At 40.8% G+C, this 27,916-nt stretch overlaps 4 protein-coding genes across 7 annotated transcripts in view; 2 read left to right on the top strand and 2 right to left on the bottom strand.

Moving 5' to 3' along the window:
* Positions 1-20,000, top strand: part of LOC6563522 (furin-like protease 1) — a 163,956-nt gene extending 143,956 nt beyond the window's left edge. For 2 of the 3 annotated variants that reach the window (XM_032737699.1, XM_032737698.1), the window contains 8 exons: positions 6,669-6,914; positions 6,972-7,100; positions 7,523-8,397; positions 8,476-8,649; positions 9,370-9,488; positions 11,897-12,063; positions 15,021-15,096; positions 18,934-20,000. In XM_032737699.1, the coding sequence (XP_032593590.1) occupies positions 6,669-6,914; positions 6,972-7,100; positions 7,523-8,397; positions 8,476-8,649; positions 9,370-9,488; positions 11,897-12,063; positions 15,021-15,096; positions 18,934-19,745 (2,598 nt within the window). In that variant the 3' untranslated portion in view covers positions 19,746-20,000. Of the gene's footprint in view, positions 1-6,668; positions 6,915-6,971; positions 7,101-7,522; positions 8,398-8,475; positions 8,650-9,369; positions 9,489-9,688; positions 11,093-11,896; positions 12,064-15,020; positions 15,097-18,933 lie in introns of all 3 variants that reach the window. The other variant, XM_032737701.1, reaches the window with a different exon arrangement.
* LOC6563524 (NADH-ubiquinone oxidoreductase 49 kDa subunit) lies at positions 4,563-6,344 on the bottom strand. Its single transcript, XM_001990412.3, has 2 exons — positions 6,117-6,344; positions 4,563-6,050 (listed from the first exon to the last, which is right to left on the bottom strand). The coding sequence occupies exons 1-2, from the start codon at positions 6,304-6,306 to the stop codon at positions 4,651-4,653; spliced, it is 1,590 nt and encodes a 529-aa protein (XP_001990448.1). The 5' UTR covers positions 6,307-6,344; the 3' UTR covers positions 4,563-4,650.
* Positions 20,001-20,589: 589 nt separating the features above from the next.
* Positions 20,590-22,811, top strand: LOC6563526 (myogenesis-regulating glycosidase). Its single transcript, XM_001990414.2, has 2 exons — positions 20,590-22,426; positions 22,500-22,811. The coding sequence occupies exons 1-2, from the start codon at positions 20,671-20,673 to the stop codon at positions 22,697-22,699; spliced, it is 1,956 nt and encodes a 651-aa protein (XP_001990450.1). The 5' UTR covers positions 20,590-20,670; the 3' UTR covers positions 22,700-22,811.
* A 268-nt stretch (positions 22,812-23,079) lies between these two features.
* Positions 23,080-27,815, bottom strand: LOC6563527. Of its 2 annotated transcripts, XM_001990415.2 has the most exons (7): positions 27,797-27,815; positions 27,500-27,621; positions 26,990-27,444; positions 26,848-26,919; positions 26,276-26,639; positions 23,501-26,216; positions 23,080-23,438 (listed from the first exon to the last, which is right to left on the bottom strand). In XM_001990415.2, exons 2-7 carry the CDS (start codon positions 27,618-27,620, stop codon positions 23,228-23,230), a joined length of 3,939 nt encoding a protein of 1,312 aa, XP_001990451.1. In that variant the 5' UTR covers position 27,621; positions 27,797-27,815; the 3' UTR covers positions 23,080-23,227. The 2 variants fall into 2 exon arrangements, with proteins under 2 accessions (XP_001990451.1, XP_043070788.1); XM_043214853.1 differs by lacking the exon at positions 27,797-27,815 and having other exon boundaries at positions 26,993-27,444; positions 27,500-27,769.
* Between the last annotated feature and the right edge of the window lie 101 nt (positions 27,816-27,916).

Genomic DNA, 27,916 nt, shown 5'->3' with positions numbered 1-27,916 from the left:
AGCGTTAGGATCTGCGGTATCCAGTTTGATATGACCCCAGAAAAAGAATTTTATCAATAACAAAACAGAACTGAAAAGAAAAGAAAGATTTCAACTCAGCAGAACAAGGCTCAACTTTCATGTTAAAACAAACACAATTATTTTGCATGTATGAATAATAATTTGTTAAAACCAATTACTTGATAAATACTGACAGTTATTAGTTAATAGCTGTGCCAAAATATTGTATTTGGAATTCGAAATTTCGTAATTCTTCCGGGTGAAACGACACCCATTATTCTGATCATTTCATTAAGCTTCCGCCTTTTCTAAACACAATAAAGTCATTTCGTAATCTGTTTTAAGAGTGACATGTCAATGACCACAGGGCATTAACTTCTATGCACATAATCATCTACATACATGCATACAGTACACACACATAGATGCATACATAGATACATACATAGGTATCATCCATATATTTGCCAGCTTAATTGAAAATCAAAGCCGCATAGAAGCGAGCCCGCAAGCCACAACTTGGGCTCATCGTCAACTTTGGAGCTTAATTAATTAGCAGCTAATTAAACGGTGCACATATTTATGCTGCTCTACTATCTCACTACTCTGTCTATATCTCTCTCTCTCTCTTTCTCTGTTTCTAATTGTGTGTCTCTGTTTCTCTCGCTCTCTCTGTTTCTATCTGTCTCTCTCTCGCTCTCTCTCTCTGTGAGCTGCTTTAAAATTAAGCATTCGCGTTGGCAATCGAGCGTGGTAAACGTGACGAGCGCTTTTGCAAAAGCTCATTGGCAACCCACCCAGCGGCTAATCTGTCGTCCATTCACTGCTACTACTTACCCACCTTTCCCTCTTTCCCCTTTCAGCGCATTTATCAGCCCTTACCTTTTTTTTGCCCGCTCACATCGCAAGTTGATTAATTAAATTGTTGACAATTTTAAAAGCTTTGCTCTTGTTGTTGTTGGCTCCTATTTTAAGAACACTCCACGTTTCTCATTATTCAGTGCTTAACATATTGCGCTCTCTCTCTTTCTCTCTCTCTCTCTCTCTGTTGGACTAGTTGTTTTTGCAATTTGTTGTGGTCTTATTGCCTTTGTGTCTCTGTGACAAATGCACTAGAAAATTGGCTACTTTTCCATTGGGAGTGAGAGTAAGTGAGAAAGCGAGCCGGAAAATGTGTGGGAAATCATCAATGAAAACCCAAGCACTCGTAACGGGTTTGAGCTGCTGCTGCACAGCATATTGTGGTTTTTATTTTTTTGTAAAAATTAAGTGAGGAGTTTGTGAATTTTGTAAGCATTTCAATGAGATATATTTTAAACTTTTCGAATAAAACTTTTATTAGGCCATCATTTGATGGTGAAATTGTGATAAGAAAAATTAAAGTTATTGTTAAGTCATGAATTGAAGGTGAAATTGTGATACGAAATTTCTGTGGCACTTAAGAGTTATCCAGTTATGTCTGTCTGAACAACATATTGATTAGGTTGCCTTGTTTTACATAGCCTAAATATGTGTAGGATATGTAAATCGAAATCAGTGCATCCAATATGTAGTCCAATTAAAAGTAATTTTATGATGCAACGTTTGCATAATCTCTTTTAATTATATTTACGAGCCCACGCCGCAAATGGTTTGTAAAAGTTAATGTTTATAATGTATTGCTGTCATACAAAACCACACAAAATACTCATTAATCCATCAACCTGCACTCAAATTTGATATATAAACTATGCACACTGGCAGAGATTGAGGAAGAAGTTGCGAGAGAGGTATCCATTTTAGGTGTGAGCGAATTTTAATTGAAACCGCAACAAAACAATTAAAACTAAGCTCAATTAAGTGCTTGAATAAAGGACACGCTCCAACTGTTTTTAGTGCCGGGTATAAACTTAGCTTTGACACCAAACTCAATTAAAATGTTGAATAAAAATTGCATATGTATGCGGCTAGGGCGAGAGAGGAGGGGAGGACTATCTTTAACTAACCATTATGTAGATCCCATCCGCACTCGATGTCTGATCTCTCCTCATGCGGTTGTGCTGCATAAATTAATAAACTTGATGGAGCAGCGAGTAGGGAGGAGGACGGGGGATGGGATGATGGGCCAAGGAATAGTTGGAGTTGAGGCTTTCATAAAAACTAAACGGGCATTCAGTGCTGAGTGGCGACACGTACGCAGAGAGTGACTGCAATTAAAATTTTAATGCTCCACCGGAAGCGGGCAAGGGAAAAGGAACTAAGAGAGAGAGAGAGAAAGCGAGAGAGAGAGAGAGAGAGAGAGAGAGGGACAGAGAGCAGGAGAGTATGTGCGAGAGAGACAGAGAGAGGGTGAGGGTGCCAGTCGTTTGTTGTTGTGGACGTAACACGGATGTCGGATTTTCAAGTGCTCAAATTTCAGCACAAACACGCTGACAGCTAAACACACACACACACTACTCATTTATATACACACACAGAGGCACAGCAACCGCTTCCGAAAGGCAACATCCTGCTGTGGGTATAAATAAATTGTGTAACATACTTTTATGTCTCGTTGCTGCTTCTTATACCCTGTGCCCAAAACCATAAAAGCTATATTCGGCCTGGCTAGTGGCGCAACCAATCTAAACTCATAACAAAATTCGCCCTGAACTCCCCTTATTTGTTTGTAACTCACCTTCTAATTTCTTCTAAAACCAGCGTTTTTCCTAATTCCAGGATACAATTTTCTAAAATCTAGACAAAATATGCCTAGTTTCTGGGATAATTTATAAATTTATATTATTAAATTTGGAATAACTTACGATTTTACGACTATTCGAACCCAAGAGCCTTCGTTCGAATAACAGCAGCTGTTCTCTAAATTATTAACCAAGAGAGAACATTTTAACATTCTAATATATATTTCTGAAAAATAGAAGAAAAAAAACCTTTCTAATTTTCAAACATTATTTTCTTTTATTAAGAAATTATTTGCAAAAATTATAAAAATAATCTTTCTAGAGTTCAGAGCGATTTTCGAAAGTTAATTACAATTTTTCTTTCTGAGAGTACATAAAAATCCTGGAAAACTAAGGACAGAGGATGGCGCAGTCGGTTATTGTGTGTCATTGCGGTGGCACCCTGCAGCGTACAGTCTGCGACAGGACTTTCGGTCAATGATAATATTTGTAAAGCGTTTAATGATGCATATGTGTTATCAGACAAATGTGCGTCTCTCTCTCTCTCTTTCTCCCTCGCCTCACTCTCTCCCTCTCGCTCCACCGACTACTCCAACGCACACGAAAAATCAAACGAGAATCATGAACAAGCTTTTGGCAATAGTAAGAAAAAGCGTATTTTACGCTTGTTCACATGCATACGGAGCGCCATTTGCCATTCGGAAACGTCAACACAGCGCATAACAATAGAAGCTTGACAGAGTTGCCAAGTGCATGTCATGCAAGTCATACAAAAAACCAATTTATTCGGCGCCTTCCCCAAAAGTTAGCACAACAAAAACCTTCAATTATTCAGTTTAAGAAATTCCCAAAAAATAACTTTTACCATATTTTACAAACTGCTAAGAGTGTCACACCCAAAAATTACATATATCAGTGTAGAAACTGTAAAGATGTCCTTTTGTTGTCCGCTTTAATGGGCGGAAATTCTGACCATAGCATTCCAGTTGGCTAAAAGAGTTCCAAACGTTGCCAAATTCTTGAGGCCCAACAAAAGTAATTGCAAAATTGTTGCTTTGCAGCATTTAAATTGTAATTTTGGCCAAGAATTTCATACAGTAAAATTCAATTATGTGCAAATTCCAGCTGCCAAGCCAGGCGTGCTGGCAACCCTGGCAAGCACACACACACACATCCATTACAGTTTGAGACGTGTGTGCATAAATCACAACAATTTTGCAGCAATTCAGTAAATATATAGAATGAATACATAATATAATTATGAGTTTGCTTTGTTTTTGCATCTGTGCGTGAGTAGTTATTTAAAACTGTTGCAAATTTACCAACATAACTGTTTGTTTTATTTTCTTATTGCTGTAATTATTATATTAAGCTGTCGTAATTGCTGCTGATTGCACTTACAGTTCATGTTTTGTTCGCCAACACTTGTAGTTGCTGCTGCTGTTGCTTCTGTTGCTGCTGCTGTTGATGTTGCTGGTGCTGTTGCTGCACTTGACAGTTGCACAGTTTGCCAACTGAATAAGCACAAATATCACATGCTGTGAGTTCATTGTTCACTTGCTTAAAAGTTTAACAGTAATTGACACTTCAAGTTTGGCGGACAGTAATCGATCCTAATCAACATGTAAGCTTGATAGTCCTGCGCTGATAGTTTGACATAGTTGAAGTTTACAGTGACTAAAAGTTCTGCGGTTGCATTACATTTCACGGTTAATTCAACTGCTTACATTTTGAAGATATTGACTATTAGGGTTAATCAATCGCATTTTGGTGCATTTTTCTGGCCTTTGCTAAAATCTGGACTCTTTACCCACAACAGTTAGTTAGCCGGGCTAAGCTTTAAGATTTCAGAGTCACAATGAAATGCATTAGCAATTAGACAAGTACAGTTTTAGAGTCACTTACTGATGGCTTAAAGCTCTTTATGAAAGTTATGCTTTATTATAATGATTCTTAAACACAATTTAAGTAACATTGCAATGGCTTTAAGCTAACGATCGATCTCACCAAACACAATATCCAGTGAACCAATGATGGCCACAATGTCGGCCAACAGCATCATTGGCGCCAGTTTGCTCATCAGCGCCAGATGCGCATAGGATGCTGGTCGAATCTTGCAGCGATAGGGTCGGGAACTGCCATCCGAGACGAGATAGACGCCAAACTCGCCCTTGGGCGATTCAATTGCCGTATAGGTTGCACCTGGCGGCACAGAATATCCCTGCGAGAAGTGCTTGAAATGATGTATCAGATCCTCCATGCCCGTTTTCATCTTGTGCCGTTGCGGCGGCATTATCTTCTTGTCATCGACCTTAACGTGGCCAGCCGGCATGCAGTTCAGGCACTGCTGTATAATTCTGCATGATTCGCGCATCTCGCGGACACGCACCAGATAGCGATCATAGCAGTCGCCCTGCGAACCGATGACCACATCGAAGTCCATATCCGCATAGGCATCGTAGGGCTGCTGCTTGCGCAGATCCCATTTGACGCCGGTGGCGCGAAGAACGGGTCCGGTGCACCCAAAGTTGAGGGCATCGTGGGCGGAGATGGTGCCGATGCCAATGTTGCGCATGCGCCAAATCCGATTATCCGTCACAACATCCTCGACCTCGTCGAGGCGTTCCTTGAATTGCTCGATGAAATTATACAGGTCATGGCCAAAGCCCAAGGGCATATCTTGAGCCACACCACCTGGTCTGATGTAGGCTGCATGCAGGCGAGCACCCGACAAACGCTCGGAGAACTCGTAAAGTTTCTCGCGCTCCTCAAAGAGCCAGAAGAGCGGAGTGATTGCACCACAGTCCAGCACAGAGGTGGCCACGGCCATCGTATGATTGGTGAGACGCATCAGCTCGGCGCACAGTGTTCGTATATATTTGGCCCGTGCCGGTATCTCAATATTGAGTAGCTTCTCCACGGCCAGGGCATAGGCCTGTTCGCAGGCCATGCACGACACATAGTCCAATCGATCGAAATAGGGCAGGGCCTGCGTGTAGGTCTTGTACTCGATGAGCTTCTCGGTGCCACGGTGCAGCAGACCGATGTGCGGATCCGCCGAGAGCACCGTCTCGTTGTCCAGCTCGAGGATCATGCGCAGCACTCCATGCGCAGCCGGATGTGCCGGACCGAAATTGACGAACTTGGTGCGAAATGTGCGATCCTGCGGTGGAAAGTAGCGACTCGACGGATTCGGACGCTGCTTCCACTCATCACCAATGGGCCACAGCACTTTGCCCTCGGATTCCTTCATGAACTCGGGATCCGGATACCAGTAGTGTGTGTCGCGTGGTTCATAAGGCTTACCAGGTGGACGCAGTTCATCCCAATTGATTTCGCTATTGGGCTGCAAATGATCCGGTCGCTCATTGCAACATACTTCGCTGGTCTCTGTGAATTGTTGCAAGCATAATTAGTGGCAGACCTTAGTCTTGGCAAAGCTCAAAACTTTCTTACTTTCCGAGTCACCCGTTGCAAAGTAACGCGGATTCATCCACTTGGGTATTGTGGGTCGCCTAAACTGATATGCACTCAATTTTAAATAATTTTCAGCAAAATCATGACGAAATGCATTGAAACGATTTATTTCCGATGGCGTGAATAGCTTTTCCGCAAGCTGGCGCAATTTATTCATTCGCGAGTGCATTTTTTAAGTAAAAATCTGTTTATTGAATTTGTTTAACTTGCAAGCAAATCTCACATCTGTAAAAGGTGTGTACAAATGTAAATGAGTTAACAATAATCTGGAACAATTTTAGAATTGAACTTTTGAACAAGGCACACTGTCTTTAGAATGTATATAAATAACTGACTCGATTAATCTAGAATTCTGTTCGACTATATCTGAGTACAGCATATAATTAGTATATTTGGGTATAACAAAAGAATTTCAAATTTAATGCGAACAAATATATTTATTGATGGCATACAAACTGAAATAAAAGATCCCTCAAAGTTCAGCTTTTGCAAATGGGTTAATATTTCCATTTACTTCCACTCTGCTTACAGATCTTCGATGATCATTATCACTTTGCCCATCACAAGGTGTCGAAGCGTTCCCTGGTGCCCGCCTCACATCACCAGACCCGCCTCGACTTGGACGAGCGCGTCCATTGGGCCAAGCAGCAGCGCGCCAAGTCGCGATCCAAGCGCGACTTCATCCGAATGCGTCCATCGCGCACCTCGTCGAGGGCCAAGTCTCTGGTGGATGCGGTGCCCTTCAATGATCCCAAGTGGGAACAGATGTGGTATCTGGTAAGCATTAATCTAAAACTTTTAGACGGATTCAATACTAAGATGGGTGCTTGACAGAATCGCGGCAGTGGCCTGGACATGAATGTGATACCCGCCTGGAAGCAGGGCATAACTGGCAAAGGTGTTGTGGTCACCATACTGGATGATGGCCTCGAATCCGATCATCCGGATATATTGCAAAACTATGTAAGTAATCTAAAGGCAATGTACGAAATAAATACCAATATAATATAATACATTATGTATATCATTTTATTGGTTAGAATTCTAAAAAGAATGGTAAATAAGAGGCAAAGATAATAAATAAGCAATACCATAACGAAAAAGATATTAGTTTAAAAAACTGACTCAACTTTGGCAATTTTGTCCTACTAGAAATTATAAATCCACGCTTAGATCGAATGTAGACTAAATATAAAGTTATTTCAGAGGTAAATCTATGACCATATAGGAGTTCATTTTACAAGGGCGCATTAACTTTTTCCATATTTTTGTATATAAATAATCAAATTGATAAGTGAACAGTTTGTTTCCGTAATCTTTGGCGTGCCAAAGAAATGTGTCGTTTTCAAATTAATAATTTTCAAATGGGAATTCCCAAAAAACAGGATCCGAAGGCGTCGTACGATGTGAACAGTCACGATGATGATCCGATGCCGCACTACGATATGACCGATTCGAATCGTCATGGAACCCGGTGTGCCGGCGAGGTGGCTGCCACGGCGAACAACTCGTTCTGTGCGGTGGGCATTGCGTATGGGGCAAGTGTGGGCGGTGTGCGGATGCTGGACGGGGATGTGACGGATGCTGTGGAGGCGCGTTCGCTCTCGCTCAATCCGCAGCACATTGACATCTATAGTGCGTCGTGGGGACCCGACGATGATGGCAAAACGGTGGATGGTCCCGGCGAATTGGCATCGCGTGCCTTCATTGAGGGCACAACGAAGGGACGTGGTGGCAAGGGCAGCATATTCATTTGGGCATCGGGCAACGGGGGCAGGGAGATGGACAATTGCAATTGCGATGGCTATACGAATTCTATATGGACACTGTCCATATCGAGTGCCACAGAGGAGGGACATGTGCCGTGGTATTCGGAGAAATGCAGCTCCACGCTGGCCACCACCTACAGCAGCGGCGGGCAGAGCGAGAAGCAGGTGGTCACCACAGATTTGCATCACTCATGCACCGTATCGCATACGGGCACCTCGGCCTCGGCACCGCTCGCCGCGGGCATTGCCGCCCTGGTGCTGCAATCGAACCAGAATCTAACCTGGCGCGATCTGCAGCACATTGTGGTGCGCACCGCTAAGCCGGCGAATCTCAAGGATTCCAGCTGGTCGCGCAACGGTGTGGGCCGACGTGTGAGCCATTCCTTTGGCTATGGTCTCATGGATGCCGCCGAAATGGTGCGCGTTGCCCGCAACTGGAAAATGGTGCCCGAACAGCAGCGTTGCGAGATCAATGCACCACACGTGGACAAGTAAGCAACACAACTGAATTAACCATTTCAAGAATAATACAAATAAAATACTAAACGAATGCAATTTGCCCATTTTAGAGTCATTCCACCTCGCACACACATCACTTTACAGCTGTCCGTCAATCACTGTCTCTCCGTCAACTATCTGGAGCATGTGCAGGCCAAGATTACGCTTACCTCACAGCGACGTGGCGATATTCAGCTGTATCTCAAATCACCGGCGAATACTAAAGTCACGTTGCTAACCTCACGGTAAGTTAAGAAGAAGTTAATTGAAAGTGCTTCAAATTCTGATTCAATTTATTCATTTAAAACTTTGCTCAAGAAAAGATGTATTCTTAAAATCTAAGTCTCCAAAGTATTTAGAGTCTTAAAGTTCTATTCATAATACTCAGATAAAAATATGTTAGTCACGTAAACTATATAAACCTAAAGACAGCTGAAGTATTCAAAGTTATTAAGTCCTATTTAAAATACTCAGACAAAAGTTAGTCAAATAATTATGGTTATTTTAGTTGCTTTAAGAGCACAACATACGAATATTATTGATTAGTTAGCATACTGGAGACAGCATTAGGATAGACTCATTTTATAAGAAAGAAGTTCGAGCTGAGAAAAAGAAAATAATTCTAAAATGCAGCACAAATAAAGAGCAGTTAGAATAAAGAAGAAAGTCAAATGAGATAAATGTTAATTAGTAAAATGTAAACTCAGAGTAATTTGAATATAGTTGCAGCTTAGAGAGTTAAAATATATTAATTGATAATGCATATTAAATCGGTATTTCTGCAGATGAGATTGATTGTATCGTTTAAATATGAATAAGTATTCCAGAGTGTAGTAGAGCGGAGTACGATGCCAGTGAAAGTGTTTGTAGGCAGAGTTCTAGACTAAACTAGCTGGCAACTGCAATAAGGATATTAGTATTATATCCATTACCAATATTAATAATAACATTTAATTTCGGAACAGCATGCATGATAATTCCCGTTCCGGTTTCAATCAATGGCCCTTCATGTCTGTGCACACCTGGGGAGAATCGCCGCATGGCAACTGGCAGCTGGAAATCCACAACGAGGGGCGATATATGGGTAGGTTTTACAATCAAATATTAACTTGCAATCAGCAATCAACAACTACAACAACAACCAAAAACCCCAAATCAATTTTGACATGCTGCGATTTCTGTGTTGGAACTGTGTACTATTACTAAACTCATCTAAACTTATCACATCGCTCACACTAACCATCTCTTACACAACCATTCACAACCAAACTAACCACAACTCAGGCCACGCCCTCTTGCGTGAGTGGTCGTTGATATTCTATGGAACAACGCTCACAATTGATCCCAATGATCCCATATCGGTGCCAAGAGCAAGCAGCGCCGAGCAGGCAACCACACCCAATTCCAGTGGGAACGGAAGTGGAAGTGGGAGTGGAGCGGGAAGCACCACAAGCAATTTGCATCAGATCTATTCACCGCAATATCCTCGCATATCGCCCAACAATTTCGCCAATTCGCCGGCAGGTGGCGCCAAATTGGCACTGGGCAAGATGCCGCCAAATAAATCGAGTTTTGTGACCAACAATCCATTGCTAATGCTGCCGCCTCCGCCACCGCCTTCGCCCAAACAGGGCTATCAGCAAATATCCGCCACATATGGCGTTATATTGGGCAAACCCAGCAACAACAACAATAACAACGGTAATAATAAGGGCAACAACAACAAGGGAAATAACAAGGGCAACAACAACAAGGGAAATAAGGCCAACAAGGCGAATGAGGGAAAATTAAATAAAAAGGAGCAAACTACGCAGAGCAGCAGCAACAACGGCAACAACAACAGCAGCAGCAGCAGCAACAACAACAACAACAAGAATAAATACTATCGCATATCGCAGCAGCAAGGAGGAGGAGGAGGAGGTGGTGGAGGAGGTGGTGGCAAGTCCAAGGGTCAGTCAAATAATTTGCAAACGCAACGCCCCAAAGTCAGTTCCAGTGAAAAGTTCTACGATGAGAAAACGCGCAAGGTTATTGGCGAAATAAACAACAACAACAATAGCAATAGCAATAGCAACAGCAACAGCAACAACAACAACAGCAATCGTGGCAACAACTCAGCGGGACAACGTTTGCCAGTCAAGGCTGCCAAGCAGGTAAAGCAGGACAGCAGCCAGGACTCTCGCATACCCAAACTATTCGAGCATTACGAGAAGATTCAGGCCATATTTCCCGAACTGGAGCCATACGAGAGCAGCAGCATACCCAAATCCAACAATAATATGCAGCAACAGCAACAGCAACAGAAGCAGCAGCAGCAGCAACCAGGGCAGCCGCGCAAACAGGGCAAACAATTTGAGGTTGATGTGTTTAGGCCGACAGTGGGCAATGCCAACGTTGGCAATAGCCGACCGGGCAATACCAAGAAATCACCATCGGCGCCGCCGCCTCCATCGCAATTATTGCCAGTTTTTCCAGCATTTCCCGCATTAGCCGCCTTGCCACCTGCTCTGCCAGCGGGCGGCAGCAGCTTTTTGCCCGACCAGCGTATACTCAAAAAACAGCAGCTGCTAATGGCCGCCGCCGGTGTCCTGGCGCCACTGGACGATGATGTTAGCGCTGCAGATGAGGATGCAGACGATGATGAGGAGGGCGGTCTGCAACTAGCACCGAGCAGCTATCGCAAAAATGGTAGCCTGCAAATTGCATACCAATTTTTAGTAGCATTTCGAATTTTTGGTTCACACATTTTTAAGCAGTAGACCCAAAATAAAAATTTAATTTTAAATTCAACTTCAATTTGCACTTAAAACAAAATTTGATCTTCTTTTCTTCATTTGCCAAGTGCAAATCTAAAAATATTCAAAAGTAACTTATCACATACGTACTCTTTGTTTATATTATTTTAATTAAATTATTCTCAACATTTTCTTTTTTTGATTCGAATTATTTTTTCCAATTTATTATTTTTAATTATATAAATATTTATACAGCTTTAATAGGCTATAATTTAAGTTTTCACTGCAGAATTCTAAGCAATTTTAACTCTATTGCTTTTGTGAACGTTTCTTATGATTTTCTTTAAGAGCAGCTGACCGCCTTTCATCAATCAAACTATAAACAGCAAAACTGCAAACTGTAAAGGGCAAACTGCAAGTTTCAGCAGTTTGGTTGCCTGTCAGCATACGAAACAAAAAAAAAAAGAAGCAAAAAACATGAAATAAATACAGCACATTTTTCATTTGACTTTTGAGTTTTTGACGCTGCCTCAACTTGAAAATTGTGTTTAGCTGTTGTCACATCATTTGTTTTATTTGTAGCATCTGGCAGATTTATCGGTCCTTCACTTGCCCAGTTTGCCATTCATAAATCATAGTATAATCGCATTTAGCGCTGTTTGCCTTTTGTTTTGAAAGCTTTTCATTTTCATTTTGAATTTGATTTTCGATTTGATACATTAGCTGACTTGTCTAATCTCATTTGGTTGCCTTGCAGCGCAAATCACACAATGGGACATGATACTCTACGGCACCGAGGTGCCTGCCCAACCGGATGACCAGCCCCACGAGAACCAGCAGAGTCAATTCAATATGTATGGCAACGATTTGGCTCACAATGACATCGAGCACGATGCCAGCGGCCAATGGCGTAATATGCAACAGGTGAGTTCAATTACATCACAGTTGCATCCATATTCCCATTCAATGGAATATTCATTGTGACAATAATAGTTAGTTCATTGGCTTTAAAGCAACTACTGATTTCATTTTGTTGATAAGGCTTTAATATTAATGTATTTGAATATTGTGAGTGAGTCGCGTGGTGGATAATCAAGCGAGAACAGCAACAAGGATTACAGGAAGCATATAAGCAAAAATCGAAAAGAGAAGCAGAGCGAGAAGTATTGGCAAAAACATTTCGAGAAGCAAATCGAGAAGCATAGGGAGACTGTAATAAGAAGCAGAACGAGATGCTCAAAAGAAATACCATTTGTTTGTAATTACTTAATATAGCGAGTAGCATAGCGAGAAGCACAGCAAGTAACATAGCGAGAAGCATATCGAGAAGCATAGGGAGACTGTAATAAGAAGCATAACGAGATGCTCAAAAGAAATAACATTTGTTTGTAATTACTTAACATAGCGAGTAACATAGCGAGTAACATAGCGAGAAGCATAGCGAGAAGCATAGCGAGTAGCATAGCGGGAAGCGTAGCGAGAAGCGTAGTAAGACGCATACGGAGATGCATAGCGAGTAGCATAGCGAGAAGCATAGCGAGAAGCATAGCGAGAAGTATAGCGAGAAGTACAACGAGAAGCACAGCGAGAAGCATAGCGAGAAGTACAACGAGAAGCACAGCGAGAAGCATTGCGAGTAGCATAGCGAGTAGCATAGCGAGTAGCATAGCGAGAAGCATAGCGAGAAGCACATCGAGAAGCACAGCGACTAGCACAGCGAGAAGTACAGCGACAAGCACTGCGAGAAGCACAGCGACAAGCACAGCGAGAAGCACAGCGAGACTGTAATAAGAAGCATAAAAGATACTCAAAAAAATACCATTTGTTTGTAATTACTTAATATATTTTTTATTAAAATAATAAAAACAAATCCCAAAATAATGTTCCTTCAGATAAGAAGAAAAACGAGGAAAAAATAAAATCATAGCTTGCAAAATAGAAAAGATTTTAGAGCAAGACTCAGCGATAAGCGTAGATCAGCTCTCACCTCTGCTTTTCACAATAACATTGTTATGGTTTCTTGTGGCTCTTTTTTTTGTGGATTTTTTTTTCAAATTTTTGGTTTTGCAGTGCTTTGCCAACGACTTGCCAGAGAGCGATGTCGAGAACGACGAGGACATTAGTAATGTCCGTGTCCGTGTCCGTGTGCGAGTCCAACTGCGTCTACGCCAGCGTCGCGTGCTTGCATGCGGCTAGCTTAATCACTGATGATGCAAATTATGTATATATATATATATACATTATATATATGTGTGTATATATATATATGTATATGCATATATATTATTTAGTCATGCCACACTAGGCTTGTCGGCTTACTGGCTTTTTGGCAACGCTTTGCTAGCTGAATGAATGAATGAGCCATGTGTAGGTAGATTTATATTTTGAGTTACTGTTTGGCATGTTTTCGTTTTTTATTAATTTTCTGGTATTTTATTTTTTTTATTTTTCTCTCCCCCTTAGCACTTTCCTTGTCGTTTAGTTCCACTAACTATTTTGCCAGCTTAAAGGCAGCGCTGCTCATAAATTGCCCGGCTATTTAGTATAGGAATGTACTCGATTTGCAGTTTTGCTGTGGCAACCAAATTCAATTTTTGGCAAGCCACTGCGTCTTGGCCTGGCCAAGGCGGGCAATGTGCCAAGTTCATGTTGGCAGCAGAAGGCAGTTGCGTTTTCTTCTTTTTCTTCCCTCTTTGTTAGTTCCGTCAGCTGCAGTGGTGCATTAGGTGCTGCATTAGGTGCTGTCATATTCATTTTGCATGCACAGTTTGAGAGCCATCGCTGGCTGAAGTGTCGATGTGCTTTACACGTCAAGTGCACTCGTGGACTCACTTTTGGCATTAGCACACTGCCTGCTGGCAGGCAACGCTTCTTTTTGCTTACAAACTTCTCTGTAAGGGTCAGTCCCTTAACCTTTTATCGTCTATTGTTGCCTGAAACCCACTGCACATTTCCTATTTCGGCAGTTTGCCTTCAAATTGTTCAAGTGTGTGTGTTTTTGTATATGTGTGCGTTGCCACGAACTAAAAGTGCACTGACCTTTAGTTTTTTATGCTTCGCGCTGTCAGCAAACTTTTTGCATAACAAACTCATTTTTTTGCTACTGCTGCTGCTGCTGCTGCTAACACGCGACGTCGTCGCATGTGAAAGTACTGTTACGGTCAAAGTTACAGACAGAAATGCAGATAGCGCTAGAAAGAGACAAATACATTACATAGGCATAGGCATGGATATTTTGGTTGGGGCAACGATAAATAAACACTCACACTCAACTTTCCACACACACTTAACTATACTAATACCAAAAATGCCAGACAGTGCGGCAACATGCAATGAACCACAGCGGAAACCAGACTGAGCTCCACTTAAGCAATGCCACACACAGAATATAAAATGGTCGAAAAGCTACAAGACATTATATAGACATTCTTAAAGTAATGCGCTTTGGATTTACATTTTAAGAAAATTTCATTTAGACTTTAGATTTTAGCCAAATTTAATTCTAAAAATTCAAAATGAGAAAACTTTCTTAAATTATTCAATTTGTGACCACTTTAGATTTGAGCGTACCTTTTAAGCCTACATTTCAAGTTATAAAATTGTTAAATATTTTGTACTTCTCAAACAATTTTATTATTTAACTATTATTCATTACAGACTTAACATTATATTTGATTAAAATATTATTGCAACCCTAAAAAATGTACAAGTATTTTGTTTTAAGACCCTCGCAACCCGAAATATTGTGCAAATTGTTTGCTCAGACTGCAAAAACATTTGCTCACTTACCTGTTTCATATTCACAATTAATTATACTTTATAGGTGTTAATATTAATTAAATGTAATATTTTGTTCTCTTTTTGCTTTTGTGTAATTGCAGGTGGGCGAGGTGGGCATGACACAGGATCGAAGCAATCCTGCCGCGTGCCTCAAGTGGAACGATCAGAAATGTTTAGGTTTGTCTTTAATCTTTCTACTCATAACACAAGTCTTCTATCTAAACTTTAAACACGCCATCGCCACCAACAACAACAATGGCAACAACAACAAAAGCATTAGATAATTCAACAGAAAACTATTTTGCAAAACTGAGAGCTGTAAAAACAAAAATATGCGAACAGACTTCAATTCCAATTAAAACAAAAAACAAAAAAACAAAAAAAAAAAAAAAAAACAAATATAAAAGCATTTTGTGCTTAATTTGAGCATTTTCTAAGCTGACAAAAATCAATTGAACAATAGACAAGTAAGCAACAAAACCAACATGAATAATAAGCGTAGACAACAAAGCAAAACATGAAAAAAAAAACACTGCAAGTCCAAAAAATAATTTAACTAAAACTTTTTGTAGTTAAATTTAAATATAAGCGTAGCTATACACACAAGAGAAATATACATAATTAGTAGGCGTGGTAGCTAAGAGATGGAAAAAAAAAACACGAACAAACATGATAACAAAAACGAAGGTTGTTTCTTCCAATTCGGTTCGCACAAAAAAAAAAAAATAATAATAATAATAATAATGATTATATTTAATGTTTTAAGTTGAAATTATTTGTAATATTTTAATGAGAGTTTAGTTAAATTTGTTTGTTTTCGTTTGTTTTTCTTTTTTTACATACCTAAATATTTTTAATTCGTTTGCATTTAATGTAAGGGATACAAATTCCCTGTGCCAAAGTCATTTTATATGTTTTGCATGCATTGCGCCTTGGCCCTTACAGTTTCGAATGCATTGGCCGGCCACAATTGCTGTCCAAGTTGAAAATGCCCTGCAGAGTGCAGCGCAGCGACTTCTTTTCTTACAATATGCATATGCTTTGTACATGCCTATTTATGTACATATTTGTATATATGCATTTCAGATATTGCCAGGCCAGCCAAGTAGCTACAGTTTGGGCAGCACTTCCTGCTTATTTTTCTTTTGTATCTCTGCAATATTTTCTTCATTTTTTTGTAATTATTCTCTTATGCCGCGCAAAGAAGAAAATTGTTCAACACTACAGTTTAGAGTTCATAGTAAAAGACTGTTTCTTAAATTTAAACGTATATCTTAATGAAATTATGCGAATAACTGAAATCGTAACGAAAAAAAAAAACAACAAAAAAAAAAACATTTAAAATTCGTAATTTAAAAGTAAATTGCATACAATTTTAGAGTTAAGGCGTCAAGGCAAAGCAAATGAATTTTTGTATTAAAAATGTAACTAAATAAAATCAAAAAACAAAAATAAAAGTAAAAGTAAAAGTAAACGAAAAACGAAATTCTAGGGTGTAGGGTATGACTACGTCTAGTTTTAAAGTAGGCAAGCAACCAATAATATATAATTCGAACAACAAAAACATAAATATATATATATATTTATATATATATATATAGAAACAGTTCCTGCAGTTTTGAAAAAAGTTGCAATATAACAAAGATAAACAAAAACAATTCAAGAAAAACAAAATCAAGAATTAGCTAATTTTCTAGTGAGTATTGAAAATAATATTAATGCAAAACCCATAAAAATTAAATCATAATAAAACAATGGCGCACAGAAATAAAAGTTTAAGAAAGCCAGAAGTAAGCAACAAACTTCTAGTCATACAGGTTTTTGTGCGACCCAATAATAAATGGAAATATTATTAAACAATAATTATAAACCAAACAAGTTATAAATATTTAAAATTTAATTAAATTCCATATCAAAGCAAAATCGAATCGTTTTACAACACACATAAACATATCTTTGTTACAATATTTGTTGTTCATCACTTTTTTGCCAATACATAATTACTTTGTTTATGGTGTCTAATTGGCTGTAGAGATGGGCCCGATTTGCGAAAGAGACTTCCACTGTTGGCCATATGAGAAATATGATTTCATTTTGCTTTCTTTTCGTACCCAGATGTGCCCATCTCTATTAAAAAGTCAAGTCTAATCGAAAAGAAAATCAAAACGCAACACGAGTGCAATAATTATTTGTAATTCTTTCTATTAACTGCAATAAGCAAAAACAATTACTGACAACGCACAGTTTATTCAGTTGTTTTCTTATTCAATTAGGTCACATATCATTGGATATAATTTCTTTAATTTGAACTCGGTACAAATTTTACTTTGACATTTGATGCGTTCTGTTGAAATGAATAATCATATCGTAAACAATAAATAAATCTAAAAATAAATATATATTAATTTGGTTAGCCATATTAATGATTTTAAAAATTAATTTTTTCTTTTGATTTATTTGTATTTGTTGTACTTAGCAAAACTCACTTGAAATTAAATTATTATAACTTAGCCATTTTATATGCCTAGTTGAAGCAAACTGAAAATCTTCTAGCTTATATCATAAATAGCAGCAATTATATATATATTTAAAATATATAACTAACCAATATTAAGCAAACAACATTTTTCCAAACAGTTTTTCATTAGTTTTACCAAATCTATTTTCTACTTGTGTTTCGATGAAATTATAAATCTCTCAGTGCTGGCTGCGGTACTTATGCTTAAACATTTTTCAAAAAGCCTAATACAAAATAATTAAAGCCAAATTAATATTAAGCGCATACTAAATATAAAATAAATAAGAACAAAGAAACTAAATTTACAAAAAAAAAAATAAAAAAATAAATAATAACAATAAAATCTGGTACTAGGGCCTGGGGTAGATATTAAAATTAAATTTAAAAACAATAACAATTGCAGTTTTGGAACAAAATACAAAATTTGTGCGAAAATTACACTTTTTAAATGTAAAAAAAGAAAATAGAAACAAAAATTTGAAATAAGAACAAAAAGAAAACTGAAATTATATAATTGTAAATGAGATTTGATGGCCGCTATTTAGAATCAACAATTTTTTATGTATGTTTTGTGTATATATATACTATATCTATCAATATAAATATCTGAGTAATAAAGAAATGCATTGAAAACGTATTCAACACAAATATTTACCTAAGAAAAGATTGAAACTTTTAATACAACAACAACAAAGATCTCTAAGCTGCGCAGCAAGTAAAATGTGGTCCAAAAACATTTTAGACAGTTCCAAAATTATTTTCCCACTCGTATGTCTCAAACGCAAGGTGAGTTTAGCAACAGCAACACATTATAAAATATAAAGTACATAAATAGTGTTGTGTAATTTTTGTTGATAACCCATTCCCAAAACATAATGCTAATGTGTTATTATTAACATTCTTATTGGTTTTCCTATATTCGTTCGTAAACTCTATTATCTAACATAATCTTAAAACAAATGCACACCACACACCCAATGTTCATCCCTATTCAGAATTGTTTGCTTTCCAACACTGGTTTCGGTACGCCACACATGCACATCCACCCAACTGACTTTCTTCCTTATTGTTTGAGCATGTTTTTTGGACTACTGCGCTTGCTTAAATACATAAATATATATGCATACATATTTGTATGTTGTTTTGCAATTTTTGTTGTTAATTGAAGAGTTTCAGCTAACCGACTTGACTGTTGCCTAAACCTTTTCATGTGCAAGAAAATCAAAGAAAAAAAAAACTGATGTAAACAATTGTATTTGAATTCTTTTGTTGCCTTTGTTTTGTATACACAAAGTTGATTCTTTCAATTTTTCTACTTAGCTATTTAGCTTTACTAACTTAACAATTATTTCAATTTTCCTTGCTCCATTTATCAACACTGTTTCGGAGGTAAATGGATTCACATCTCTGTAGCTGTAACTATCTAGTTTCTTATAACAAATTGCTATCGCTTATTATCTGAGCTAATTCTGTTCATTATTTGCTGCTCTCCACAGAGTGCCAAGAGCCGAGCTTCTTCTATCTGGATCTGTGCTACGATGAGTGTCCACAGCACACCTACCCCATAACAAATGCTGATGAGCTCGATGACGGCGTTACCCTTAGTGAACTGAGTGCTCCTGTGACTAGTACTTCATTGGATGTTGACAATGAGCTGCACAGCACTGGCAGCAGCAGCAGCGGCATCAGCAGCAGCTCCACCGACAAGGATGATCCACTGCAGGCAGCGGAACGTCGACGTCGAATCGAGGACGTTGAATCGAACATCTTATTGCTGACACCCCGGCAAAGTCGAATCTGCGCCAGCTGCGACAAGAGCTGTTTGCGCTGCTACGGTCCGAATGCCTCCCAGTGCAGCACCTGCTATCCGGGCAGCCAGCTGCGTCGGCTGCCCCAGACCAACGAGACCTTCTGCTATGCGTATGTTGTGCGCAGTACCGTTGTCGATATCTCAAGTCCCTCGAAAGCCCAGCAGATGCACGACAATTCGAATCTGATGCGGAGCATGCACTGGAGCATAGCACTCCTAATTATAGCGGTGATTGTGTCCCTGGTGGGCATGGGCGTTGCCGGCAACATGGTGTACCGTCGGCGAGTATCAAGAGAGGAGCGCTACACGCGAGTGGCACTCATTGCCGATGATGACAGCGATGAGGAGCAGAACGAGGAGTTGTTCAATGCGCACATAACTGCTCCGAGCGATGTTCTCGAGTATCACGATGAGCGCCAGCCCAATGAGCTGCCCAGTCAGGCAGATGATGAGGCTGAGTCTGAGGATGAGGAGCGCGCTCAGCTGGTGCCTGAGTAACCAGAATCCTATGTGATTAGTTCTAAGCAACATTTATATTTGGTTGCTACTCATGATCAGCTTAGGCAAAGATCAAAAATAATTTTCAATTTTTTGGTTTTTGTGTGTGAGCATTAGAAAAACATATCAACATTTAAGACAACTGCTGCGATTTATTTATGATATGCATTTAAATTATTCACATTATTGTATATTGTTTTTTCCAAAATGTATTATCCTAGTAATAAGAAATAAAGTTTCTAATTAAATATTTCATTATTATTATTATTGGTGTTTATTCAGGTAGCTTAAATATTGGTTTTGTGCAATGTCCGTCCGTCCATCCTTCACAGATCGGTATTTTTTACCTCCATCCACACTGTTTTGTGGCACCTGTTATCAGGTTACTCATTGGTATCAGAGTATTTCGCAGTCAAGGTTGACTAGTTTCGAGTGTTAATTTTCAAGTTTATTTATTTTATCAACCCGTGATTAAAGTTCTTCCTTCTAATAGATAGTTGTAATGCACTTACCTAGTATTTAACAGGCAGAAACAATCCAATTGAGTAAAACATAATAATAATTTAAGTGTTTCAAGGTTAAACAAGGGCTTCAGTAAAAAAGAGTAAAAAAATAATCCAATTGAACATTTAAAAACAACAAAATTGCAACAATTTCGAGTACTATATGTAATTTCAACAGATAATTAAATTTGGCTCTCTCTCGAAATCAGCTGACCAATGATTTTTAATACAGTATTATAGTATTTTCGAGAGACTCATTATCTGGTTGCTTATCAGTTTTGGCATAGAGTGCATCTTCAACAGTGAATAGAATTATTGACAATGGTCAAGAGCTTTATTTGTGTAGCTAATTTACGCTCATTGCTCATGGAGAGGCTATAAAAGAGCGGTGCTGGTACAGCTCATGCAATAGTTTACTCAAAATGCAATTCGGAATTACAAGTGCCGCGCTAATCCTCGCCTGCACTCTGTGGGCAGCTGTCGAAGGCTGCCAAAGCGTCGAGCAGCGTTTCAAGTTTGATAACAGCGACGTCTACCTGAGATTGAGACGTGGCACAAAGCTCCAGTATGAGCTGATGAAGGGCAGCCGCTCGTTGCAGCGGGTCACATTGGATAACTTCGAGAGCAGCGGTGATCTGGTGGCCACATCCACGGGCAGCTACAAGCTAAGCGATGGCATTACCACCATCGAGTTCTCCTTGGTGAAATCCACAAATGGACTGACGCATGTTCGTGTGGCACGCGATCAGGTATTGATGGGCACTCAGCCGAGGGATTGCCTGGCTCTGCAGATGGGTCGCGTTCATTGGTATGGCGGCGCCGAGCAGAAGCAGCATTATTGGCCCATCGAGCGGCAGGAATACACCAACTTCCCTTATGTGCCCAAGGAACTGGGCAACATGGGTGTTGCGGAACGCTACTGGCTTAATAGCGAGGGATTCTTCCTCTACGTGGACAACACAACGCCATTGTTCATTGATCAAAATGCTGCCGGAAGGGAGGATCAGTTGTGCATTAGTGCGTTGAGTGCTCTACCCTATGACACTCACTTGTCGTCGGCCAAGTTTAGCTACCATCTGGTCTTTGCCAAGGATGCTAAGGCGGCGCACATGTATGCGGTGCAGACAATGTTTGGCAAACCCACTGGACATCCGGATGAGCGTATGGTGCAGCATCCGGTTTGGTCTACTTGGGCACTGTACAAGGCTGAGATCACCGACAAGGTAGTCCGCGATTTTGCCAAGCAAATTCTGGATAATGGCTTTGAGAACAGTCAGCTGGAGATTGACGATGATTGGGAAGATTGCTATGGTGCTCTCACATTCCGTAAGAATAAGTTCCCGGATCCCAAGAAACTGACGGATGATCTGAAGGAGCTGGGCTTCCGCGTTACCCTCTGGATACATCCGTTCATCAACAACAACTGCACGGCCATCTACGAGACGGCCAAGAAGCAGGGATATCTGGTGATGAATCCCGCCGGCAACTCTGACACTCAGTGGTGGAACAGTGTGCCTAAGGATGCTGCCTATCTGGACTTTACCAAGGAGGCGGTGCGGGATTGGTTCAGCACACGGCTGAAGCGTCTCCAGACGGAGGATGGCATCGACAGCTTCAAGTTCGATGCCGGCGAGTCCAGTTGGGTGCCCACGGAGGCAGTGCTGCAGGGAGATGCGAATCTGACGCCACTGCAAATCACCACGGACTATGTGCGCACGGTGGGCGCCTTTGGGGATATGGTTGAGGTGCGCTCCGGCCAGAACACTCAGGATTTGCCCATCTTTGTGCGCATCGTGGACAAGGACTCCGAGTGGGGATGGAACAATGGTCTGGTTACGCTAATCACATCCCTGCTGCAGATGAATCTGAATGGCTATCCGTTTGTGCTGCCGGACATGATTGGCGGCAATGGCTACAATGAGAAGCCCCCAAGTAAGGAGCTCTTCTTGCGCTGGCTGCAGGCCAACGTTTTCATGCCCAGTCTGCAGTTCTCCTTTGTCCCCTGGACCTTTGACGCTGAGACCATCGAGATTAGCAAAACCTTCACAAAGCTGCATGCGGATTATACGCCGTACATTATGAAGATGTTCAAGCGTGCCACGGAAACTGGAGAGCCTGTGAATGCGCCACTCTGGTGGATTTCGCCCAATGATGCAGTTGCACAGAGCATCTACGATGGTAACGTTGACCCACATCTTGACCATCACTCTGTCCATTATGTGCTTAATTCTCCTTCTTCTTCTTCTTGCAGAGTTTTTGCTGGGTGATGACATTATTGCGGCACCTGTTATTGTGGAAGGCGCCACCAATCGAGACATTTATCTGCCCGCAGGCGACTGGACCGATGGCAACACCAAAGCCATCCATAAGGGTCCCGTATGGCTCATGGAGTACTCTGCACCGCTTAACACGTTGCCCTACTTTGTGCGCGTCGGCGCCCAGTTGGAGTAACTCTCAGTTGCTTTGCGCTTTTTAATATAATGCTTAATTCAATTTAACTTTGTCTATATATTTGCATTTAATAAAATTGTTCGTGGCATGTGCCTTTGAAATTAAAAATTAACTGAATTCGTCAAAATCATTAAATATTTTGGAAGGACATGATGGGTTAGAATCGCAAATACCAAATTTATAGAGCTGCATTCAAGGATTATGGACTTATCTAAGAACCCAAACACAAATTCTTGCTTTCTCGGAAGCTACCAGTAGTGGCGTCGTTCTTATGAAAACGAGCTCTCTTTCGGTCACATTGCAAAAGTTGAAAGGACCTGCGCTATAAAACTTCACTGAAAGCAACTGGTCCCTTGTACATTTTACACCACTACTTAAGATAAGCTCACTTAAAACTAGTTTATTTCAAACACAAAACATAAATTTGAATCACAAAGCAACGAAAAAAAAAAAAAAATTTAAACCCAAAAAATGATTAAATAAAATATTTGTAGACATCACAGATAATTTGGTTGAATTTCAATGTAACTAATGCATGCGAGAGCCTTCCGCGTGATTGGCAGGTTTATGATGATGCACCGCATGACTGGAGAGACCAACTAGAAAATCCTTGAGCAGGGGCTCCGGTGAGTCGCCGGAACCGGAAAAACTGAGCTCAGCGTCTGAGCGACGATAACGTCCATATTCACGCTCAAACTCAACAGCATCCTGGGTGAGCACGGTCTTCAAATTAAGTCCACTGAAATGAGGAATGCATTGCTGGAGATTGATTGATAGTTAAAGATGGAATAGCTTACTCACCCTTCTGACAGTTTCTGGTACTCCTCCTGCAAATTCTTCTCATACAGGGCCAGCTTCAAAGTGTGCACCTGCTTGGCACACCGCCGCCACTGTCTCTTGTACTGATCCTTGGCCTTGGACATGTCCTGGTACCGTACGTTCTGTACACGTATCTCGTTGAGCAACTGCTGCAGCTCCTGACCATTGCGGCTCTGCTGTCCCAGCTGCGCGATATGCAACTCCATGCGAAGGACGCGTTCTTTCAGCTGGCTTTTCTCCAGCGATAGCTTGGAGTTCTCCTCCTGCATTTGCAGTGTGCGACTCTCAAAATTCCGCAAGTGCTGCTCCAGCACGGCTATGTGCTGCTCCATCAGACTAAATTTGGACGCGTAATCTGATTCTTTGCCACAGTGGCTATTGAGCTTCCCCATCGGCTGCTGCTGCGTTATTCTAGGTTGCTGCTGTCCAGGATTATACCTAACATCCATATTGGTTACATGATGCGAGCACTTGGTGTGAACTTTAGCTGCGTCTCCTGATTTCGTTTGAGCATCAGTTTTCACTTGAGATCTATCCCTTTTAGCGCTAGAGCAAGGATTGCCGATGACATCTTGGTTTGAATGATTGATAGCAGTTGCTTTCGTTGTGCACTTCTTCAAGTGTATCTTTGCCTTCGCAGAAGACTCAAATTCAATCGAATCTGCATCAGGGGCTGCCTTCACGAATTGCATCTGGTTTAGGCGGTCATCATTGTTGGCCAAGTTCTGACTCTGTCGCAGGTTCTCAGCAATTGTTTCCTCCGCATCCAAAAAGTCTTGCAAAGATGATTTATGAACAGCTCTTTTCGCTGTCTTTTGAACTGAATTGTCTTCCTCAAGCTCTGTGGAATCCATCTCAGAAGTGAGCATAATTTCCACACGTTCTGTTCGAAGCTGTGTCAAATCTTTTACTCTGTTTGTCTTGGGCCTCAACTGTTTCGCCTGCCGTTTCACTTCTCTGGGATAAAATTGCGGCTTCTCTATGAAGCAACTGCCCACACTTGATTCTAATTCCGAATTACATTCAATATTTATTCTCTGTGTTAGGGGAGGGCAACTCTCTGCTGAGGTCTGTTCGCCGTTGTAGTTTGCACCAGGGTCCACTGTACATGTGGCATTAATATACATTTCCGTTCCCTGTAAGACTTTGGTCTGCTCCTTACTCACCTGCACCCAGCGAGCACATAGCGAGAGATCATTTTTTGACATGGCAGTCCTCGTGACTTTGGGTGCTTTTCTGGTTAACACTGTCTCACAAATTTTAGTTTCCGCTTGAGCTACATGCTTCGATTTATTTTTGCATTTATTTGGTGGGTTTTGTAGGAATTGTATCTGCTCCTCACTTTCTGTTACTGAATCCACATCTAACAATGGATCGACCACAATTCTCTTTCTTGGCTTTCTGACGATTTCGTCTGCATTAAGACTATCCACAGAAGGCATAAATCTATTTCGGGGCAATGCCTTAAGAGTATTTAACTCATTGGGTATTAGCTCGACGTCTTCTTTTCTTAAAGCATTCTTCTTATTCGGTTTAACGCTCAACGCTTCATTCTCAGATAGTTTCTTTATAGTTGTTGTTGTGGTTTTTCTAGTCTTTTTTACAATAAGTTTGCTATGGGTTGCCGCTAGACGGTTTGAGTCCATTTCATCCGACTCGTCAGAGAGAGATTTAAGTGTTATTAGTTCTTTTATCTCTTGAATAGCTTTAGGCTTGATTACTCGCCTATGCCCTTGCTTAGCCTCTTGAGGTGGTGGTAAAATCTCACTTTCCTTTTCTAATTGAGACCAGGAATCGTCATTATTACTGTCATCAATCTCATATTTATCAGCATTATTGAAAGTTGCCTTTCTTCTAATTTTAGGCATTTGCGACGGCTTGAGCTGCATTTGTTCCTGTACATTCACTGGCGTTGTAGTTTCATCCACCTTCAATTCAAGTTGATCATTATGTGAATCAATATATTCGGAATTATTGAAATTCTTTTCGTTTCTCGCTGTGTTTTGTATTGGTTGCCTTTCCACAAAAGCAACTGAGTTCGTTTTCAACTTCCTTGGCTTTTCCACAGTACCATAAGTGTCTGACATGTCAGAGTCTAAGCTAAGTTCTTCGGGTAAATCCACGAAGTCATCATCCTGTTCGTCTTCAGGCACACGTCTCGGCGACAGCACGCGAGTCATTTGATTTGAGGCATACACTTGATCATTGCAGAGTTGCTGCGCATCATCCTGAACCGGATTATTTGCCAATAGCCGAGTGAACTTTCTGCGACGTGTGGGAGATGACTCTGAGACGGACTCTTCCGAGGCAGACAACTCGGCGCCCACATTCAAGCTGTGCACTGAAGCAACTTCAGATGTATAATGCTTTTCGGCATTGGACTGCCAATTGGTCATGTTTTCTTGCCCCCGAGCATCAGGCACTTCGTGTATGAATGCCTTGCTGCCCACCGATTGCAAATCCAGCTGCTCCTTCTGCAGCTCCAGCTGCTGCTCGCCGGGCTGCTTGTCCTGCTGGCCACCTTTGACCTCCAGTACGTCAACCGTAAAGGTGAAGTCCATAATTGGCTTCAGCTCACGAGCACTGCCCAGGCGACCAAAGCGCTCAAAGGCAAAACTGCCTCTGTGCACATATTTCTGATTCTCGACAAAGTAATCATCCGATGGAAGTAATTTACCAAAGTCCATGCGATAGTTGGCTAAATGTAATAAAATATATTAAGTGAAATATAAGTGGAGGCAAGCATGTATTACTTACCTATGGATGTGCCATTAATGTACATATTAATTGGCAAATAGAATATACGCTGGAAATATAAACGTATGCTGCGCAGCGAGGACTTGAAACGCATCCCCAAAACATCACTGAGCGCATAGGAATCTGATTTGTTCAACTTTAGATCAATCTTCGTGACGTTGCCGACAAAATCGAACATTAGTTGAACGTTGGTCACCTTGTCTTCCTTGTCTTCCTTGCCGTTAAAGAGCGACCTGACAAACTCGTTGACGTTCTTGACCTGCTTGAATTGCAGCACCACCTCGATGATGTCACAATCGACCAGAGGATCATTGCCCACCTGCAGCAAACCCAATTGCACCAGCAATTGCACATAGATATTTGCCTAAAACGACATGTTAGTTAATTAAACAATAAATATATACATACAATATGAAACAAATATTAAACAAATACGAAATGATTTTCCGGACATTTTCTACTTTTGTGAGTGAAATTCTGTCTTGGAAATCTAATTTGAGTTTCAGTTTCTGAAATTGGTTCATTGTTTTATATATATATATTTATATATACAACGGCCTCCACTGACTCACCTGTGACTGTAACATGTTGGAGGTAATCGAATTTCCGGGCGACTGCAGCGGCGGCGTACGCGCCTGTTTTTCCTGCAGATAGAAAAAAAAACAAAAGAAGCAAATATAGATATATGGAAAAATTTTATAGGCGCATTCTCACTGCGTTGAACGCCATCAGATGCTTGAAATCCTTGGTGTGCAGCAGCGACTTTTTGATAATGGCAAGAAGCATGAGAACCTCAGGCTTATGGGAGCGAAACTCATTGTTAACGCAGATCAGCTTGTGCCAGAACATTTTCAGCTGAAGCGGACAATTGTTGCCCCCAACGCCGTGGATGGGCAAGCCACGCAGTGGCAGCAGCAGAGAGCCAATTGTCTTGCGCTCCGAGTTGTTGCAGGAGTAGAAGATGACCTTCACCGGACGATGGTCCGTCTTGATGCGCTTGATGCCGGCCATGTCACACTCCCAGATGCAGTTGCTATTGAAGACTATCGTTTCGGCTGTGCTAGAGGGTGTGCCCTCCACCTCGAAGTCGACCGTGTTGAGAGCAGCCGTCATGATGATCTGTTCCCTACGCTCCGCCTCTCTCATCTCACGGCCGTAGAAGTTGATGGCTATGGAATAATAGTGTTAAAGATTCCATTGACCATTTTCAGTTAAGGGATTCACCTTCTACGACATGTAGGACCACACAGTAGGTGTGTTCCATTGAGCTGGCGCTGCCACTGACGCTGACACTGCCTCGATGAGTAGCAGGCAATGGATCCGTCTGCCTCTTGGATTTGACCATGCTGCGACAAAACTAACATAAATAATTTGAAACCCAAAACAAAATACCTTCAACTGTGCACTGTCTGATTTGAATTTAACTGGTATCGGTGTGTTTTCTTCAAATCATAAATAATTCGTTCGCCCTTTTCCCGCACTTGTTATTTTTGTTCTCAGCTGAATAAAAGACCGGCTTACTTTGCTTTGCCTTAAGTGTAACCATGACAACGGTACTTTGGCACAATGAGTACTTTTCGGCGATAACGTTGCTGCTGCTATGATACTTATCGATCGTACTGGTATCGAATAAGCGAACTT

This window comes from Drosophila grimshawi, unplaced genomic scaffold (genome assembly GCF_018153295.1).
Source record: "Drosophila grimshawi isolate 15287-2541.00 unplaced genomic scaffold, ASM1815329v1 contig_311, whole genome shotgun sequence".
Lineage (NCBI taxonomy): Eukaryota > Metazoa > Arthropoda > Insecta > Diptera > Drosophilidae > Drosophila > Drosophila grimshawi.
Note: the sequence above shows the minus strand (reverse complement) of the source record. Positions and strands in the feature narration are given on the sequence as shown.

What these genes read in the sequence shown, in the direction of transcription:
- LOC6563524 (XM_001990412.3), bottom strand. Translation starts at nt 6,306, where the DNA reads ATGCACTCGCGAATGAATAAATTGCGCCAGCTTGCGGAAAAGCTATTC. An exon ending in TGCAACGGGTGACTCGGAAA is followed by an intron (nt 6,051 to 6,116) that starts GTAAGAAAGTTT and finishes AACAATTCACAG; the next exon opens with AGACCAGCGAAGTATGTTGC.
- LOC6563526 (XM_001990414.2), top strand. Translation starts at nt 20,671, where the DNA reads ATGCAATTCGGAATTACAAGTGCCGCGCTAATCCTCGCCTGCACTCTG. An exon ending in TGCACAGAGCATCTACGATG is followed by an intron (nt 22,427 to 22,499) that starts GTAACGTTGACC and finishes TTCTTCTTGCAG; the next exon opens with AGTTTTTGCTGGGTGATGAC.
- LOC6563527 (XM_001990415.2), bottom strand. Translation starts at nt 27,620, where the DNA reads ATGGTCAAATCCAAGAGGCAGACGGATCCATTGCCTGCTACTCATCGA. An exon ending in CCAACATGTTACAGTCACAG is followed by an intron (nt 26,640 to 26,847) that starts GTGAGTCAGTGG and finishes ATGTCGTTTTAG; the next exon opens with GCAAATATCTATGTGCAATT. An exon ending in TACCAGAAACTGTCAGAAGG is followed by an intron (nt 23,439 to 23,500) that starts GTGAGTAAGCTA and finishes TCCTCATTTCAG; the next exon opens with TGGACTTAATTTGAAGACCG.